The 20,613-nt window shown below is 38.7% G+C and overlaps 1 protein-coding gene across 6 annotated transcripts in view; it reads left to right on the top strand.

The window, feature by feature from the left end:
- The window catches only part of LOC132837755 (band 4.1-like protein 1), a 101,708-nt gene that overhangs the window by 61,768 nt on the left and 19,327 nt on the right, over positions 1-20,613 (top strand). For 5 of the 6 annotated variants that reach the window (XM_060857582.1, XM_060857581.1, XM_060857584.1 and 2 more), the window contains exons 4-14: positions 1,998-2,102; positions 5,121-5,163; positions 6,025-6,100; positions 7,248-7,466; positions 9,092-9,179; positions 9,903-10,055; positions 11,024-11,121; positions 13,601-13,776; positions 15,063-15,229; positions 19,172-19,207; positions 20,007-20,156. In XM_060857582.1, the coding sequence (XP_060713565.1) occupies positions 1,998-2,102; positions 5,121-5,163; positions 6,025-6,100; positions 7,248-7,466; positions 9,092-9,179; positions 9,903-10,055; positions 11,024-11,121; positions 13,601-13,776; positions 15,063-15,229; positions 19,172-19,207; positions 20,007-20,156 (1,311 nt within the window). The remainder of the gene's footprint in view (positions 1-1,997; positions 2,103-5,120; positions 5,164-6,024; positions 6,101-7,247; positions 7,467-9,091; positions 9,180-9,902; positions 10,056-11,023; positions 11,122-13,600; positions 13,777-15,062; positions 15,230-19,171; positions 19,208-20,006; positions 20,157-20,613) is intronic. The other variant, XM_060857585.1, reaches the window with a different exon arrangement.

Here is a 20,613-nt window from a genome sequence, read left to right on the forward strand (position 1 = left end):
AGCCTGAATTGGGGGTAGACAGAAAACATGTTATAACGGTTATATTGATGTAGACTTAACATGTACACGTTCTTACATTCTTCATTAGTGTGTTAGGCTAATCGCTAGCTAGCGCACTGTCGATTAGCGTGGATGAGAATTTCGACCGCGCACTGAGAAAAACAGAAAAACTTCTAATGGGAGATTAAGTTCAGTTGTTGAATTTTGTCAATAATAGTTTATCAAACAATTAAATACTTAAATTAGCTTTTTAGTCAATGCTTTGCCTGTAGAAAGCTTTAAATCTGTGTACTTTTACCTTTCAGAAAGCTTTTTTTATTTAGAGAAAGACTCTTCTGACCTGGAAAGCCAGAACTTTGGTTCATTTATTTTTTTCTTGATTATTTATTTATTTTTTTCTCCTCGTGTGAGAAATAGTTCAACAAAACAGCATTAAGGACAGCTTTGACAAGATAACTCATGTCACTCTCATCTTAACATCGTATTATTCATTCATTCACTCATCTTCTACCGCTTTTCCGAACTACCTCGGGTCACGGGGAGCCTGTGCCTATCTCAGGCGCCATCAGGCATCAAGGCAGGATACGCCCTGGACGGAGTGCCAACCCATCGCAGGGCACACACACACACTCTTATTCATTCACGCAATCAATTTTCCAGAGATGCCAATCAACCTACCATGCATGTCTTTGGACCGGGGGAGGAAACCGGAGTCCCCGGAGGAAACCCCCGAGCCACGGGGAGAACATGCAAACTCCACTCACACAAGGCGGAGGCGGGAATCGAACCCCAACCCTGGAGGTGTGAGGCGAACGTGCTACCGTGCCCCCCAACATCATATTTTCTGGTTTTATAATAATAAAAATAATAAAAAAAATATTCACATTGTACTTAAGGAGTCAGAGATTAGAACTGAGAAGATTTTAACAGCTGACTTTAATTATTTGATTGATATAGTAGCTTTTCTCAGTCCAGGAATCTTTTATAAACATTTGAATTTCCTGACATGCCACTTAATATTTCCTCTCTATCGGAGAAATAAGATAAGATTTCATTTCCAAATAAAGATGGCTGATGTCTATAGGCAAAGATTAAACAGGATTAGGAGAAGGATCTTTTCCTCTTTCATGTAGTAAAAAAAGAGGAAAACTTCTTTCAGAGCGTTTAAGCAGAAACATCCTTCGTCTGTTTCCATGACAATAACTGATGTCACAATGAAGCAGAAGCATGTGAGACCCTAAAAGGGAAACTGTGTGTGTGTGTGTGTGTGTGTATATATGTGTGTGTGTTTATCTTTGTGCCAGATAGTAGTACTCCAGTGTCTGTCAATTCCCCTAGAGGATAAGAAGAGAGAGCTGAGTGATGATTAAAGCTACAGTCACAGTGTTAATATAGTTATATATTACAGTATGTAGAAAAAATAGAACGACATTTTAAAAAATGGCATTTACATTTAATCATTTAGTACAAACAACTGTCGAAGCCTAACGACCATCTTCTGAATCTGCATTGATTCAAAACCTGAAAAGACCAAACAGTCATTTAGTTTGCACAAGTGAACGAATTATGTTCTTTCAAAGTTAGCGTACAAAAAAAAAAAAACATGAATCATGAAATCTTTCTATGGCAATTTTTCAAGAAAACAAAATAAAAAAAATCCCGGGAAGGATAAAAAGAAAATTAAATAAATAAATAATGCACGTTTTTTTTTTTTTTTTGATATAAAATATATTTTATTCATGAAAGTGATTTTTGTTACTGGAACAATTTTCCCTTTTTATTAACAATCATTTTTAAAGGGCAGCAACAATTTTGGACCAATCATTTATTCAGTTTTTCAGCTAATCAATTTTTTTTTTTTTTTTTATGTGTATTTTCTGCACATCATTCATTCTCACCAGCTCTTCCACATCTTTACACACCACACACAAGCCATGTTTATATCTGCAGGCCTTTATCTCATCTGATTTGCTCTTATCTGTTCTTCTAATGTACAGAAGCACTGCAAGGGTCAGGCGCTGCTGGACATGGTGTGTGACCATCTCAACCTACTTGAGAAGGACTACTTTGGCTTGACCTTCACCGACTCAGACAGCCAAAAGGTCAGAACGGCTTTCATAAGGACAAACGTATGTAATTAGTATATATACTATTACTGATTTGTGTTCAAGCTTGAGGTTGTGTTATGTTTGTTTAGTCAGGATATAACTGAAGAAAATCCATTCTCAGGAATGAACGTCTTGAATGTGTACGAATAGAAAGCGTATAATACGAGGAACACAGGATTCTTTCAAACTTCCTGATCAGGGTCGTCGTGGATTACTCTCACTCACATTCATTTTTCTACCACTTATCCGAACTACCTCGGGTCACGGGGAGCCTGTGCCTATCTCAGGCGTCATCGGGCATCAAGGCAGGATACACCCTGGACGGAGTGCCAACCCATCGCAGGGCACACACACACTCTCATTCACTCACACACTCACACATTACAGACAATTTTCCAGAGATGCCAATCAACCTATCATGCATGTCTTTGGACCGGGGGAGGAAACCGGAGTACCCAGAGGAAACCCCCGAGGCACGGGGAGAACATGCAAACTCCACACACACAAGGCGGAGGCGGGAATCGAACCCCCAACCCTGGAGGTGTAAGGCAAACATGCTAACCACGTCGTGGATTAATAGAACTTTATTTAGAAATAGAGCAAACTACATTACAAAAATAATCAGTCTGTAGGTTAACACAGATAGAGATACTTGGAGCATCAAACCGATCCATTAGCTGACATTGTGTTACAGTGCTAACATCCAGAGAATAAACTTCAGTAAGTGATTTGAAAGTCAACATCCGAGGAAACGACGCGGTGGAACAAACAGACCCCCTGTAGAAAAAAACAAAGCTTGGTGCATGTAAAAGACTTGTTTATTCACTGTGGGATGGTGAGAGTCGAGTCTGGAGGGAAAAGCAAATCGTTCGTAAGAGAAGCAATTTTGGGGTAATTATGCTGTTGGCTGTGTTGCAGCCAGCTGTTGTGTAGAGGATTTTTTCTGGTTGAGGATTAAGGCTTTTTTTTTTTTTTTTGCTCAACTAAATCTTCTGTGAAGGTTCAGTCACTGGTGCAATGAGTCCATTAATGTATAAAAACGCACATGAACCTGCTTGTTGGCATTTTCTGTCAGCTCAAAAAATATCTACAGTTTCCAAAAAGCAACAAGTTTTAATTAACTGGATTAAAACAACAATAACAACAACAACAACTACTCTTTATAAAAAATACGGTGCATGTTGCTTCAGTCTTTAGGTTTTTACTCACCGATTTAATTATAAATGACTACATTTCACACACTTTTTAAGTTGTTTCACAAGTCTTTCTCTAACTAAAAATATTGCCATGTAGTGGATCATTCCGGTTTATTTCAGGCCTCTAGTTAAATTTTTTTTCAGATATTGGCTAATTCTTTTTGCTTGGTTCTGTCCTTTTACAATAAAAGATTCATTCACAGTGAATATGTATTTTTTTTTAAAGATTGGCTGCAAGCAGCTTTACTGTTTTTATTTATCTGATTTGCAGAAAATTAAAAATTGAAGAAAATTGCAAACTGCTCCATTAACAGGATATTTCTGTTAAAAACATTTGTCTAATATAATAATGGAGTGATTCAAAGTGTTTCAATAATTAACCTGAAAGTCATTTATCAAAAAAAGTAAAACATTTCAACATATACTCACCGGCCACTTTATTAGGTACACCTGTCCAACTGCTCGTTAACGCAAATCTCTAATCAGCCAATCACATGGCAGCAACTCAATGCATTTAGGCATGTAGACATGGTCAAGACGATCTGCTGCAGTTCAAACCGAGCGTCAGAATGGAGAAGAAAGGTGATTTAAGTGACTTTGAACGTGGCATGGTTGTTGGTGCCAGACGTTGGCTGGTCTGAGTATTTCAGAAACTGCTGATCTACTGGGATTTTCACGCACAACCATCTCTAGGGTTTACAGAGAATGGTATGAAAAAGAGAAAATATCCAGTGAGCGGCAGTTCTGTGGGCGCAAATGCCTTGTTGATGCCAGAGGTCAGAGGAGAATGGCCAGACTGGTTCGAGCTGATAGAAAGGTAACAGTAACTCAAATAACCACTCGTTACAACCGAGGTATGCAGAAGAGCATCTCTGAATGCATAACACGTCGAACCTTGAGGCAAATGGGCTACAGCAGCAGAAGACCACACCGGTACTAGTAAGGTGTACCTAATAAAGTGGCCAGTGAGTGTATATTAGCTTGAATTCTTGAAAGAAACTCATACTTTTTCTCTAACAGCCAAATGCCATATGGAAGATTTAAGCCATCCATTTTAGCTAACTACAGTCACTGATTAGCAACATCAACCTAGATATAAAGGTTAATGAAGGTGAGGATCTTCCTGGTATTGAAAAAATATGTGCACTAGATGCTGTTTACAGCTTACATCCTGAATATTGCTCCGAGGCAAACACATTTGCGTTTATTTCTTCTGAAATCTAATTTAGTGCAGAGAAGAGCTGTGCCGAGCTCTGAAACTAGGATAACGCAAGCTGACAAATCCAATCCAATGGATTTGTGTGTCTTGTACACGCTGTCTCGCTTGAAATGCATATTGGCTTTTTAAGTTAAATCGGGATTTGTTTGAATTGAAGACGAAACTCTTTATGTAGACCAGCGTTCAGTTTACAGACTAAAAGCTTTTATTTTGTTGGTGAAAAAGGCGTGAAAGTATGAAGGAATTCTGATACTACACTCAGTCAGTTGAACTCAGTCAGTTGAACAGCTGTGATCTGTTCAAAGTGGCAAAAAGAATCAGCTAAACATGAAATTTACAGCATGGGATTAAAAAAATTTAAACTAGATGCTAAGATTTTGTGTACGGACCTGCCCGCTGGATCACCCGGTGCACCAGAGGAACGTGCTGCTTTCCTTTGATTAAACATACGGACAGGAGTCGAACTGGAAACTACGCAATTAGTGAGAGATCGTAAGGGAAACAAAGGCAGTGTTGTGTAAATTTGCCATGTGTCAGGTGAAAAAAAATAAAAAATAAATAAAAAACTGGGCTAAATGTTTGTGGTTTGTCTTGCAGAATTGGCTGGACCCCTCCAAGGAGATCAAGAAGCAAATGAGAAGTAAGTGAAAAGGAAGAAGTCTTTATTTTTGTCACATGTACATTACAGCACAGTGAAATTCTTTCTTCACATCTCCCAACTTTGGAGGTTGGAGTCAGAGCACAGGGTCAGCCATGATACAGTACAACTGGAGCAGAGAGGGTTAAGGGCCTTGCTTAAGGGCCCAACAGTGGCAGCTTGGCAGTGCTGGAGCTTGAACCCTGATTAACAACCCAGAGCATTAACCACTTGAGGCACCACTTCACCATTGCATTCTTTCTAATCATTGCTAAGCAAAAAGAAACATAAAAATATCTTATCTGTAAATATCGAATGAACCCTAAAAGAATGAATGAATATAAATAAAACTATCAGAAGACGTCGTGTGAGGTTAGCTGATGTTAGCCAGCTAGATACAGTAGTAAGTCTACGTCTTCTATATACTCAAAGACGTAGACTTACGTTTTAGCTGATGTTAGCCAGCCAGCTAGATAGTAAGTCTATTGTACGTCTTCTATATACTCAAAGACGTAGACTTACGTTTTAGCTGATGTTAGCCAGCTAGATAGTAAGTCTACGTCTTTGAGAATTAGCTGATGTTAGCCAGCTAGATAGTAAGTCTACGTCTTCTATATACTCAAAGACGTAGACTTACGTTTTAGCTGATGTTAGCCAGCCAGCTAGATAGTAAGTCTACGTCTTCTATATACTCAAAGACGCAGCTTCTTTTTGACCGTGATATGCATACTGATTCTTTCAGAAAATGAATAAACAGTAACCAGAGCATATAAACACACACTTCTTCTCTCTGACTTTAACCTTTATGACGTGACAAGGCCAGGTTACATGCTTGGATAATGTAATATGTCTCTGTGTCCTCAGCTTCTCCTTGGCATTTTGCCTTCGCCGTTAAATTTTATCCTCCAGATCCTTCTCAGCTCATGGAGGACATCACCAGGTAAGAGCAGGATGCTGCACTCATCCTTCTGATCGCATTATCATTAAACCATTATCCAGACCTTTATCCAGGGCAACTTACATTTTATCTTATTTTACAACTGAACAAATGGGGGTTAAAGGACTTGCTCAGGGGCCCAACAGTGACAGATTTGTGGACCTAGGATTCAAACTCACAAGCTTCCATTTGGCAGTCCAGCACCTTAAACACTAGGCTACCACATACCCATTATCATTGCATGAGTTGTATTTGTCATTATAAGCTTTAGAGGTTAAAGGGGCAGTTTGTAATTTTTTTTTTTTTTTGTGTCAAAGTCTTCCTAGACCTGCTTTAATCAAATCATATCATTATCAAAGATAACATGTAGAAACAATGACCTGAAATATTACCATGTAGTGGATCATACCAGTTTATTTCAGAGCTCTGGTTAAATTTTTCTGGCCCAGATTTTGGCTAAATCTCTCAGCTGAAACAGCAATTCTGGATTCTGTAATTTTACATTAAAAGAAAAGAGAGAAATTCACAAAGAGTATGTATTTTATTTACAGATGGATGAAAGCATTATTTCTGTTTTTATTTATTTTATTTACAGAAATAAGAAAAAATTAGAAATTGCTTATTTAACAGAATATTCCTGTTACAAATTGATATCTTGGAGTGATTCAAACACAGTTTCCATAGTTAATATACATAAAAGTGATTTGTTAAATGATGTTAAAAATTGGAATGAATATTCAGCTTTAATTCTTGAAAGAGTCTTATACCGATATCATTGTAGTCTTTAAAGCTAAAAAGCTAAAGAATAAGTAGGTGAACCTATACGGAACATTTAGCTGGATAGCTAGGTAGCTATCATGAGAGCTAAGATAAAAATGATCATGAATTCCGTTTTTTTTTTTTTTTTTTTTTTAAATATTTTACATATCTATCACATTTTATTCAATCTTCTGTTCATGCATTAGCATCAGTTTAAATTAAATAAAAATTCTGGAGTCTGAAACCGGTCTATCAGATGTTAGCCTAATAAAGCCTTTCATAAGATAAATGACAACTACACACAAGTCTAGTTGCTCTCCATTTCTACTCTGCTCGCTGACTGAAAACTTTCTCCTGGTCTTCATTTCTGTTTCTTCCCCATCTCTCCTAGGTACTATTTGTGCCTCCAGCTGCGTGATGACATCCTGTCTGGTCGTCTTCCCTGCTCGTTCGTCACTCACGCTCTGCTGGGTTCCTACACCGTGCAGGCTGAGCTCGGAGACTACGACCAGGATGAGCACGCCTCAGACTACGTCAGTGACTTCCACTTTGCTCCTAACCAGACCCGTGAGCTTGAGGACAGAGTCATGGAGCTGCATCGCACCTACAGGTGAGTGATTATCCTTTATCTGTAACGATCTATTAAATGATCGATTCCCATAATACGAACATTCATTCATTCATTCATCTTCTACCGCTTATCCGAACTACCTCGGGTCACGGGGAGCCTCAGTGTGGGAGTGGGAGCATCTCAGGCGTCATCGGGCATCAAGGCAGGATACACCCTGGACGGAGTGCCAACCCATCGCAGGGCACACACACACACACACTCTCATTCTAATACGAACATAAACCAAATAATGTATAATGCAAAAAAAAAAATCAGCATGTTTAAAGCACACGTGGAAGATGAACACTGTGGTTTTGTGCAGTTTATGCTAGCAATCTGGGTTTGACCCTCAATTAGGTTAAAAGTGTTTGAGAGAGAGTTTGATTTTGAATATACACAATGGAGTCACGTTGCATGTCCAAAAGTCAAATTGTGTAAATGTGACATAGAATCTGCATACACATTGGTGAATTGAATGAGCTGCTGTCATGTATAATAAATACATTCATACATTTGCAGTATAGTGATATAGTCATGGGGGCACGGTGGCTTAGTGGTTAGCACGTTCGCCTCACACCTGCAGGGTTGGGGGTTCGATTCCCGCCTCTGCCTTGTGTGTGTGGAGTTTGCATGTTCTCCCCGTGCCTCGGGGGTTTCCTCCGGGTACTCCGGTTTCCTCCCCCGGTCCAAAGACATGCATGGTAGGTTGATTGGCATCTCTGGAAAATTGTCCGTAGTGTGTGATTGCGTGAGTGAATGAGAGTGTGTGTGTGTGTGCCCTGCGATGGGTTGGCACTCCGTCCAGGGTGTATCCTGCTTTGATGCCCGATGACACCTGAGATAGGCACAGGCTCCATGTGACCAGAGGTAGTTCGGATAAGCAGTAGAAAATGAATGATAGTCATGAAAGTCAAATTTGTTCAAAGGCTCAGTTCAGTAACGTTAATGAAAATGTAAAAAAAAAAATAAAAAGGTATGTGGTATAATTTGAAAGTAGGACATTTTCAGTAAAAGGCCTGAGCAGCGTTTTTTTGTACATTTTTAATGTGCGCTTTTCCACACTGTTTAATGAAATGATGACTCTAATGAAATGTGGCACAGAGGAGGTGGTTAATTTGATCGCAGCTTGAGGCTTTCGTCAGGCTTTCCCACAGCGCTCAAAACACTTTGCATTGTCTTTAATATTCTGCGTTTAGATCCCAGACCTGACTGTCTGTAGTTTCACAATTTGGGTTATATAACCTCTCCCTAATGGACCTCTTACAGAACCTGTGTTTGTGCTTCTTCAGCATTATCCATTATCTTCACTCTCATAAAATACACACACACGGATGCTGACAAAATCTGCCGTTGTTGCTCAGCATCTGTTGGCCTGGTTGGATCTGAAACCAGTTCAGGCTGTTTGTTTGATACCTGCTAAGTCAGACAGTCAATAAGCTTCACAGTCAGGGTCTCACCGATCAGCAGGTAATGTTGAAGCTCCTCGGGCTCAAGCTAAGTTCTTGGTTCTGTATTAGAACTGACTCAGACCCCCTGGCCAATTTATTTTATTCTGTTATCAGTCTAGCCGAATGGAAGTTTTCCTGCTGTTTTAATGCACGGTTCTTTTTTATCTGGTGGTTCAGGGGCATGACGCCTGCTGAGGCAGAAATGAACTTCCTGGAGAATGCCAAGAAGCTGTCCATGTATGGGGTCGACTTACATCACGCAAAGGTACACCACAGGAGCAACTTTTGCTGTTTCTATTTCAGGTTTGATCGTCCAACTCTGTTCCTGATTTATAATACGGCACTTTAGGATCTGACAACGTTACAAGACTTCTGGATCTCTAGAAACTCGTAAACGCAGATCTTTTCCTCTGTTTTGTTGTCTTGTCTATTTTGTGATCTCAACTGGTTTTTTTTTTTTTTTTTAAAGATTTCCTGTTGTGTTGTGTCATTTTTGAACTAAATTAGAATCATATATGGTTTTAGTCTTAATTAAGGAAAATGGAGCAGATTTCGAATTTCAACTCGACAATTCGACTCAGACTTGACATCCCAACTCCGTTCAGGCTTTAAAGCTTATACCCGTGCAACCGGACATGGGTTTCAGAGCTACAGTAATAACTTTGATTAGAACTAAACATTATAAGTTGCAACTTAAATCAGTCTTTAAAATGTGTCACTCGCAATTTAAACGAGCTTTTTATAACAACAAAAAGGGATCTGAATCTTCAGCGAGGCAATACAGTACAAACAAATATTCATACACTCATGCTTATAAGTTATTCTATCAGGATGTCAAATATCTGCACATGTGACTAGGCACAAATAACGCAAATGGTCTGAGAGAAAAAGTACATTTAGCATGGACTATTTCTGTCCTCAAATACATTCAGAGCTTGTTGATACTTTACTCTCATTTTTTTTGTGTCTTGCTGATCCTCTGAGGTAGGATTCAGAAGGGATTGAAATCATGCTGGGCGTTTGTGCCAACGGCCTGCTGATCTACCGCGACCGCCTGAGGATTAACCGCTTCGCCTGGCCCAAGATCCTGAAGATCTCATATAAAAGAAGCAACTTCTACATCAAGATTCGCCCAGGAGAGGTCTGTCCCTTTTCATCTTGATTCTGTTCTGTGCCTATCGTTCATATCCAACCAGAGTGGTAAAAGTTCTCCTAGAACAACATGAACTTTGGAAAGTAATGTTTCTTAAAAAAAAAAAAAAAAAAAAAAAAAAAGAAGAAGATAAGAGATAAAAAAGTAGATATTAAAATGGTGCAGCAAGTTCTACTCAAGCATATTTGCAGATTAGACCATCATTTAATAAGGTTTAACACTTCAGGTTAAATACATCTCGTCTCATCAGACGACGTCCTTGTGTCACGCCTCGCATCACATCCTTATTGATTATTTTCCTGTAACAGTATCCTCGGTTGTGTTTTATACTTTACTTGAAGAAATACGGTATATTTCTTAAAGGCATATCACCTGATCTTAGCACCCTTTAACATTTAAGACTATAATGACAGACGCAAACGGCATTTCTAAGTGCTTTCTCTAGTCTCCTAGCTATTATGTGTTGCACGGTGTGGCTGATGAATGTCAATAAGACTAGAGGGAATTAGTGGACGACCTCTCTGATTTGTGAAACCCTCATTCGTCTTCTCTCAGCATGTCGGTCTTCTGAGTGACAGGCTTGTTGATGGTTTGCTGGCAGAAAAGAGCCACACACATAAAGAGCGCCTTTATTTCCCACATCACAGCTGCAGATCGGTGCATAGAAAAAGGGATGAGATGGACAAATTTAGAGTGCTGCCTGAATGCCACGCTCCTGTTAAACGAGTCTGATTTGTCTCCTAGCTTAGCTCGGGAATCTCTCCTAAAGATAACAAACTAGGAGTCATTCGTTTTATTCGTTTAAATCGTTTAATTAGGCCTTGGAGTAACACGGGGGTTGCATGTGCAGTGTTCTGTTAAATTAACAAAGTCATTTGATATGTCATCGAAGCTTGATAATAATTCAGTCAAGGACAGAATGAATCATCAGAAATGATCATGTCTTCTATTCACAGTATGAGCAGTTTGAGAGCACCATTGGCTTCAAGCTGAACAACCACAGAGCTGCAAAAAGACTCTGGAAAGTCTGCATCGAGCATCATACCTTCTTCAGGTACTGTATTCTGTACTCTTACAATCTTGCTTATAGATTTAAAGCCTTCGGTGGAGTGCTGGAGTCTGGGTTCTCTGAAACCTTCTGGTTGTTGAATTTATCAGTTATTCTGACAGACCGGGATTAAATGCATACTCAAAATGAATGAATCAATAAACAAATGAATAGAAGTCCCAGCCTTGCTCAGAACACATGTTCACTCAAACTTTAACCTTTTGAATGGACCTCTGGTGAGTTTCCTCCTAAGTGCAGTTGATTAGGCAGGTAAGCTGCACTTCGCACTCATGCTCAGAACTCTAGTGCGATTTGAATATGAATATCTGAATCGAGGGAATCGACTCACCCGTATGACTCACCGGCACAAAACATAGTGGTAGACATTCTAGGCATTTTGGGTAAACAAGGCTAAAGTAATTTTTTTGGTAATGGTTGATTGATGTTCCATCGAGTTCTTAAGAAACTTGAGGCTATAATCTTCCCAACATTTATTTCAACTTATGTATTTTTTCTTTCTTTTTGGTTTGTTTAATTATCTGCTCTATGAAACCAAACCACTCACTCACTCACTCACTTTCTACCACTTATCCGAACTACCTCGGGTCACGAACTACCTCGGGGAGCCTGTGCCTATCTCAGGCGTCATCGGGCATCAAGTCAGGATACACCCTGGACGGAGTGCCAACCCATCACAGGGCACAGACACTCTCTCATTCACTCACACAATCACACACTACGGACAATTTTCCAGAGATGCCAATCAACCTACCATGCATGTCTTTGGACCGGGGGAGGAAACCGGAGTACCCAGAGGAAACCCCCGAGGCACGGGGAGAACATGCAAACTCCACACACACAAGGCAGAGGCGGGAATCGAACCCCCAACCCTGGAGGTGTGAGGCAAACGTGCTAACCGATAAGCCACCGTGTCCCCCATATTATTATTATTATTATTATTATTATTATTATTATTATTATTATTATTATTATTATTATTATTATTATTATTTAAATCTCTAAATCAAGGAATCGACTCACCTGCATGACCCATTTTAACACAAAAAACATAGCAGAAGGTATTTTAAGTGAACTAAAAAAACAAAAACAACAATGAAAATAATCTCGGGATGCAAGAAATGTTTTTTCATTTATGTCAAATAATTTATTTTGTGCTAAATCTTTTTTCTAGGCTAACAATTTTTTGGTAATGATTTGTTCAATAATAATGATAATAATATTAAATAATAATAATACAAATGTTTCTCATGGGTTCTTTAGATAGATAGGGTTCTACACATGGAACTAAAGTGGTTCTTTTGCTTCTTTTGGTATTGGTTTTGGTTTTTGATTTAGGGATATGGATTTATTTCATTGGCAATAATTAATAGGCAATAATTTGCACTTTTAGTAAAAATGACTGAACCCTTGTCTGACCTTCTCAAGAACCCCTTTGGAGCTAGATGGAACTTTTGCTTCCTGAGTAAAATTATAAGAAAAAATGGCTTTATCACAACAACAGCAACTCGTTAAAAAGGGGTTTCACAAGGGTTCTTCGTGTAGTTAAGGGCTCTAGACTCTGTAAAGTTGTTCCACTTCAGACTGTTTTGAAATGTTCTACATAGTTATTTTTGGCCAGTTTTAGGTTCTATGAATGATCAACGGATTTTCATGTCATTTCAATGGATTACATTTATCACAGGCTTCTGTGTTCTAAAAGGAATAGATTTAGCTGTTCAACAGAGAACATATAAGGGCCTTTTTTACACCTGGTCACTTCATGTGTGTTCTCTGATCCGATAGCTATCTGATTTGTTAAAACTGTTCCATTTACATTAGGCCACATAAATGCGTCTCGGCAAATCGGATATCAGTCTGATCTTTCTACTCCCGCCCGAAATGCAAATATATTTTACCTTATTTCTAAGGGTATTTGACGTGTAACACGCTTTGGTGTATGCGGTCGCTACAAAAAAACAGCATTTACTGTTTGCTGCATTTTCACTGGCGGCAGCAGCGCATTTTAAGACCCAACGAGACACCTGGGTGAAAGATCGGAGCCAAAACTGGTGGGAAAACATATTTGTTTCTGGCGCGATGCACGACTCGTGAGTCACCTGCGAGTGACGTACTTCCGTTTGGGAGGAGTATAGCGCTGACGTATGTGGCTTGAACAACCACATTCATTTACACCTGTCCAGTTTCATCTGAAATGCGTCCCAGACCACCTCCTGAAGTGGTTTTAACCATCGGATTTATATCCGTCTCCCAAAAAGTTTCGGAGGGCATTTAGACCTGGTCTTTTTACCATCGGATAGCTATCTGTTCACAGAAAACGCATGAAGTGACCAGGTGTAAAAAGCCCCTGAAAGGTTTTCCCAGTAGGACATACTGTCGAAATTTTATGTCTGTAAACACCCATATAAAAGATAGAACCTGACTTAAAAATTCTTGCTACTTGCTAATTCCTGATGTTTTATTACAGGTTAGTTTCTCCAGAACCTCCTCCTAAAGGTTTCCTCGTGATGGGCTCTAAGTTCCGGTACAGCGGGCGAACACAAGCGCAGACGAGGCAGGCCAGCTCCCTGATCGATCGTCCTGCTCCTCATTTCGAACGTTCCACCAGTAAGAGGCATCTCCTCTCGCGCAGCCTGGATGGAGGTCTGTACTCTTCCTCTGCAATTCTTCTGTTCTGCTTTGAAACCGTTCATTTATTACAGAAATCAATTGTATTTTTGGGTAAAGCTAATTTTCCAAGACGTGATTTTTCAATCCTCTTTCAAGCCATTGTTTCACCAGCAGGCAATTAGAACTCTTGAATTAAACATGAATTTGCTGCATCCCTGAGGTTCTGCAGATACAAAAAGCTCATTAAAATTTTAAGGTCACTAAGCATAATTTTTTTCACCTTGTTGTCAGCACTAGCTGGTACGTCTTTCTTTTTTTAACCTTCAGTAAAGTGGTTCTTTTTTTACAATTTCTTTTATGTGGACTCCCAGTGTCAAGCATTACTGTAAGGGGTTGACCAAGATCAGGGTCAGGACACTGTTAAGATGGGATTATGTTGTAGTATGAGCTATATCTTGTCAACTGATGGCACAATCTCTTAACTTAAAGTGCTCAAAATAAACAACTCCAATTTCAGTGACATCACTATCAGTTCAGTGCGGATAATAAGTGATAAAAAAAAAAAAGAAACAAGATTTTTTAATTGTTTTTAAAGAAACAAGAAACGGCAAAACAATGGACATAATACTAGTAGACAAGGACACTGAGGGTAGTAGTGACAGTCCCCTCAGTGACTTTCAATCATTTCAGATATTAATTAATATGAATATTAATTAATTAAAGGTGGTTTTGAAGGGGTTCTAGGGTGGGTTCTATATAGATCATTTAAAGGTTAACCAAGAGAGACAATTGTAGGTACCTTCAGGGTGCAAGAGTATAAGAGTACAAGTTTGGTACTTCTATACAAAAATGGTCAGAAATTAAACTAAATAACTCTTTATACTTACAAAGAGGTTCCTCAGGGTTTCCTGGGTTCAGTGGTTTTATTTGGGACTCAAGTGGTTTTTGTGGTTTTTCTTTGGATTTGATGTAGATTAAGGGTTTAGTGCTATTATAATTAGTTCCTTCACAAACCATCACTAGAGCTTATCACTTTCCTAATGTTTTGGAAACTCATTATGCTTGAATGAACATTTGAAGTTCTAGTAAGATCCCCTAAACTGCTTCTTCAGTTCTTCCTTCATTAGAATATTGAAGAGTACTACAGTATGAAGAATGCTACATCACATCCGTAGTGTAGGTTTTCCAGAACAACCCACATTTGGAAGCTAAGAACACTTAAAGAATCCTTAAAGACCATCTTTTTATTTTAAACCCTGTTTTATTTGGTTATTATTAGGCTTTAGTGAAAATTGTTGCTTTTGCTCTGGATTGATCAGAGTTCTCCAGGCCGCTGTCTACAATGTTGGAACGTCAGGACGCTGTATCCCAGAGGAGCGAGACACAGTGTTTCTCAGGAGATGAGGATGGAGAACCTGACCTGAGTCTTGACCAGGACCAAGAAGATTCTGGTGTCACCACCCCAACCAGGAAGAAAGAGATTAAGGTAAAGAGTGAAAACATGGCTGTTGTTTGAGGCACAGCTAAACATAGCGTCGAGCTGAGAGGAATTTATGAGATGACGAGTCAAAACAATTTATAAAGAAGTCAAAACAGTTTAGAAAGAATTCAAAACACTTTAACGCAATAAGCTTTTTAGCTTATAAATAAAATACAGAGAAATAAAATGAAACAAGGAAAGGTGTAACTAATGTATTAAAATCCTACTCAGGATTAAATGATTAAAAGGATTGGAAATACCCAAAAAATCTTCTCATCAAAACTGCTTTTATTTATTGATTATGAAGCAAAAACATGATTTTTTTTTTTTTTTTTGTGAAAAACAAATTTTTTCATGATATTATGTCTACAGGGAGTGCAGAATTATTAGGGAAGTTGTATTTTTGAGGATTAATTTTATTATTGAACAACAACCATGTTCTCAATGAACCCAAAAAACTCATTAATAGCAAAGCTGAATATTTTTGGAAGTAGTTTTTAGTTTGTTTGTAGTTTTAGCTATTTTAGGAGGATATCTGTGTGTGCAGGTGACTATTACTGTGCATAATTATTAGGCAACTTAACAAAAAACAAATATATACCCATTTCAATTATTTATTTTCACCAGTGAAACCAATATTACATCTCAACATTCACTAATATACATTTCTGACATTCAAAAACAAAACAAAAACAAATCAGTGACCAATATAGCCACCTTTCTTTGCAAGGACACTCAAAAGCCTGCCATCCATGGATTCTGTCAGTGTTTTGATCTGTTCACCGTCAACATTGCGTGCAGCAGCAACCACAGCCTCCCAGACACTCTTCAGAGAGGTGTACTGTTTTCCCTCCTTGTAAATCTCACATTTGATGATGGACCACAGGTTCTCTATGGGGTTCAGATCAGGTGAACAAGGAGGCCATGTCATTAGTTTTTCTTCTTTTAGACCCTTTCTTGCCAGCCACGCTGTGGAGTACTTGGACGCGTGTGATGGAGCATTGTCCTGCATGAAAATCATGTTTTTCTTGAAGGATGCAGACTTCTTCCTGTACCACTGCTTGAAGAAGGTGTCTTCCAGAAACTGGCAGTAGGACTGGGAGTTGAGCTTGACCCCATCCTCAACCCGAAAAGGCCCCACAAGCTCATCTTTGATGATACCAGCCCAAACCAGTACTCCACCTCCACCTTGCTGGCGTCTCAGTCGGACTGGAGCTCTCTGCCCTTTACCGATCCAGCCACGAGCCCATCCATCTGGCCCATCAAGACTCACTCTCATTTCATCAGTCCATAAAACCTTAGAAAAATCAGTCTTCAGATATTTCTTGGCCCAGTCTTGACGTTTCAGCTTGTGTGTCTTGTTCAGTGGTGGTCGTTTTTCAGCCTTTCTTACCTTGGCCATGTCTCTGAGTATTGCACACCTTGTGCTTTTGGGCACTCCAGTGATGTTGCAGCTCTGAAATATGGCAAAACTGGTGGCAAGTGGCATCTTGGCAGCTGCACGCTTGACTTTTCTCAGTTCATGGGCAGTTATTTTGCGCCTTGGTTTTTCCACACGCGTCTTGCGACCCTGTTGACTATTTTGAATGAAACGCTTGATTGTTCGATGATCACGCTTCAGAAGCTTGGCAATTTTAAGAGTGCTGCATCCCTCTGCAAGATATCTCACTATTTTTGACTTTTCGGAGCCTGTCAAGTCCTTCTTTTGACCCATTTTGCCAAAGGAAAGGAAGTTGCCTAATAATTATGCACACCTGATATAGGGTGTAGATGTCATTAGACCACACCCCTTCTCATTACAGAGATGCACATCACCTAATATGCTTAATTGGTTGTAGGCTTTCGAGCCTATACAGCTTGGAGTAAGACAACATGCATAAAGAGGATGATGTGGTCAAAATACTCATTTGCCTAATAATTCTGCACTCCCTGTAAAAAAATGTCATAAGAAACTATACCATTATGCTCAAAAAGATTGTTAATTTCTAGTTTATTAATCATATCAATAAACTTTTTTTGATTGTTGTGGTGAAAAATGATTTTGCTACAAAAAATTTGCCAAAAACTTTTTTTGTGGGTTTTTTTTCCCCCAAAGTTTTTAAAATGATAAAATTACAAACACAGGATTCTTTTACTAGTGAAAACTCCTACTAGTGTTATTACTTTCTATGGTAGCTGTATTATTTTTCGACCCAGTCGCAAAATCACAAAATCCTGGCTGGAATGATGGTATGAATGATCAATGCTGTGTACTTTACTGATGAATTAATCAGAAGTCAAATATCCTGTACCAATATTTATCATTAACTAGAATTTGACTTGCTTGCTTGCCTAGCTAGTTAGATTAGCTGCTGGAATCAGTGCTAATCTAACCTGGCATTAGCAAAGGAACACGCTGTTAGTTCAATATAGCCACTTAATGTTAGCAAACAGCCAAAAAATTTACCTCATCACGCTTTTCAAATCATACGGCCTGTAGCGAGGCTAAACTCTGTGATGTCTCATTAATAAGGCAAGCTAAACGAGAGAAGAAAAGACCTGTAAGATTTGTAACTTGTAATGAGGGTCTAAATAAAAATTAGTAAAATGAGTAACAATTAAGAGTTCATGTTTTCAGTTTATATAACCGATATAACACATAAATATAGCAATTAACCCTTCTTACCAGTACACTAGCATTCCAGTCTGCTGGCAGGATGGAAATCGACTTCAGGGATATTTTCAATTAGTATAAACAAACGAACCATTTTATAGCCACAGGTCTGATATAAAATGATTCAGGACTCGTTGGACTGTTGGCTTTCAGCCTCTGTTGATAACCTTACACAGAATTTTAGTGGATGAAGATAAAGCCTTCAAATTTTAGATGCTAATGAACAAGCGCTTGGGAGAGGGTGAAACATTTACTTTTTCCACTGTCGCATTTTGGACAATGCAAGACAAATTTATTTATATCGCACAAGAAGGAAATATAAGACCATACCTTTTTTAGATTACAAATAATAAATAAGGATGTATTGTGCAATAGGATACTGAAAGAAAAAAATGGATTAGTTTCTCAGACAGGTTACAACGGTGATGATGGATTGTCTTTAGTCTTAAAATCCAATTAACTATAGGATGTCAGAGCTGCAGGCTAGCTATGCTAACACGCTAACCTTTTTCAATCCCTATTTAATGACTAATGCTGTTTCTAGGTTACAACAGGACATCCAGGAAGCTGTTATACAAAAGAATAATCCATCTATTATTTGAATGTGTACAAGAATATTTGACGCTATTAGCAATGCGCTATTGGTGCAACACATTATGATGTCACTATGGCAACCACCAATCAAGCTGTATGCCACCATCGTGTGTTCCTGACAATGAGGAACATAATTATGTTTACTTATTACTTTATTTTTATGCCATCATGTAAATGCTGCCTAAACTGGTTCTTACTGTAGACTGGTTCTTCACAATGCCTCTCCTACACCCTGCTTTCATATATCACCTTAGATGATCTCTGTCTTTCTTTTGTCCCCATTTTGCTGACAAAAGGAGACTCTGGATGATAAACAAGAATAAAATGTCCGGTTATCAACACATTTAATTACATTCTGTGCTGTGGACGGTTCTGTGTTATTCGGACAGAAATAATGAGCTTATGCCATCCCTCCAAAGCTTGGATTAACATTAAAAGTTTTATCAGTAAAATGTCTTCTGGACCTTTTACACATTTCCCACAATTTCTCATTAGAATGCATGGAACAGGAAGAAAGGGACTTTATTCTCTCTTTATTCACTCTTTCGCTTGTTTTTGTCATCTTAACACATCCACTAAGCACATCATGTCTTCTCTGTCCTCTATTTAATTTTACCTGTCTTTGAATGCTCTTTTTCTTTCTACTTACTGCCTCGATCTGTGTGCTTCTCTATATTCTGCTTCCACCTGGGACTTCTCAGTTGGACACGGAGTCGACTCCTCGACACAAACAGGAGGTAACTGTTAGTTCAGGGCTTTCACTGATCTGGAATTAAAATCTGTCTTATCGCCAATAGATTTGTAATATTGCAAATGCTTGCAAAACAGAGCTGATTGGCCAAAATCTATATCAATCGAAAGGTAATAGTAGAGCTGCTTAAAAACAGATGAAACCTGTGTTGCTTCCTAAGCAAGGAAAATCATAAATTTGGGCTCTTGAGCGGTAAAACAGAAAGGTCTCTGCTGATTGTAAATATGAGTCCTGATGACGCTTTGGCTGGGAGACCAAAAAAATTATTGGTGGAAGGGGTGCCAATACTTTCTCCTCTGTTAATCAGAGCAATAGTGGACAATTACAGACATCTGTATGTAATTGTCCACTATTGCTCTGATTAACAGAGGAGAAAGTATTGGCACCCCTTCCACCAAAAAAATTATTGGTGGAAGGGGTGCCAATACTTTCTCCTCTGTTAATCAGAGCAATAGTGGACAATTACAGACATCTGTAGGTTTAAATACTGTACAGTACGTGTTAAAGGGTTGTAGGCATTTTCATTGCTACTTTACTATCTTTTCTCCTCGGCTAACTGACAAATATCAAGCTGTCCATTTCAATGGAAATTAATTCCAGCTGTGAATCAGATAAGAAAATAAAATATAACTCTGTAGGTAATTTTTGTCATCCGTGGTCATCGGCTTGTACTTGTTTCGTTCAACCGCCAGTTTTTATCTAACACACTCCTGCTAAAACTGACTCACCTTCACTCACTCATATGAAGCAGTGAAAATCTTTGTCTCATTTTTCCCACTCTGTAGTTTCTGGATAAATCAGAAGACATGCTGCTGAAGCACCAGGCAAGCATCAATGAGCTGAAGCGAGCCTTGAGGGAACCCAACAGTAAGCTTATTAACCGGGAAAAGCGACTCTCAGCGACCTCACCGGGTGACACGCCCGAGAAAAAGGCTGTGAGTATGAGGATAATGTTAGGGTTGAATAGTGGAGCTGAAAGCCTGGATCGCTCATGTGTCCTTGGTTTTTTTTTTTTTTTTGACAGCACTTACTGGTTCGATTTTTAAAGTCCAGCAATAAAATGAGTTTGTCTATATGATGAAGTGCATGTTATTATTATTTTTTTTTAATATAATTATGTAACGCACAATTGTATTTTCATTTTAATCAAGAAAAAATTATATTTATTTATTTGTTTGTTTGTATGTTTTCTTATGAATCCGTTTTCAAAAATTCAAACCTTTTTGGTCAAGGTGCTTTATTGCATTTTGGGATTTTGAGTCATTTTTTTTGATTGTTAGTCAGATTGTTGCCGACGGCATGTTCTGCTTTTCCTTTTGTTTTCCGTCATATTACTTTATGTCCAACCAGCCCTGAAAGCCTTGGACTTGTTTTTCTGCTGAGAAAATTGTA

Source organism: Tachysurus vachellii, chromosome 22, assembly GCF_030014155.1.
Source record: "Tachysurus vachellii isolate PV-2020 chromosome 22, HZAU_Pvac_v1, whole genome shotgun sequence".
In the NCBI taxonomy this organism is placed as follows: domain Eukaryota; kingdom Metazoa; phylum Chordata; class Actinopteri; order Siluriformes; family Bagridae; genus Tachysurus; species Tachysurus vachellii.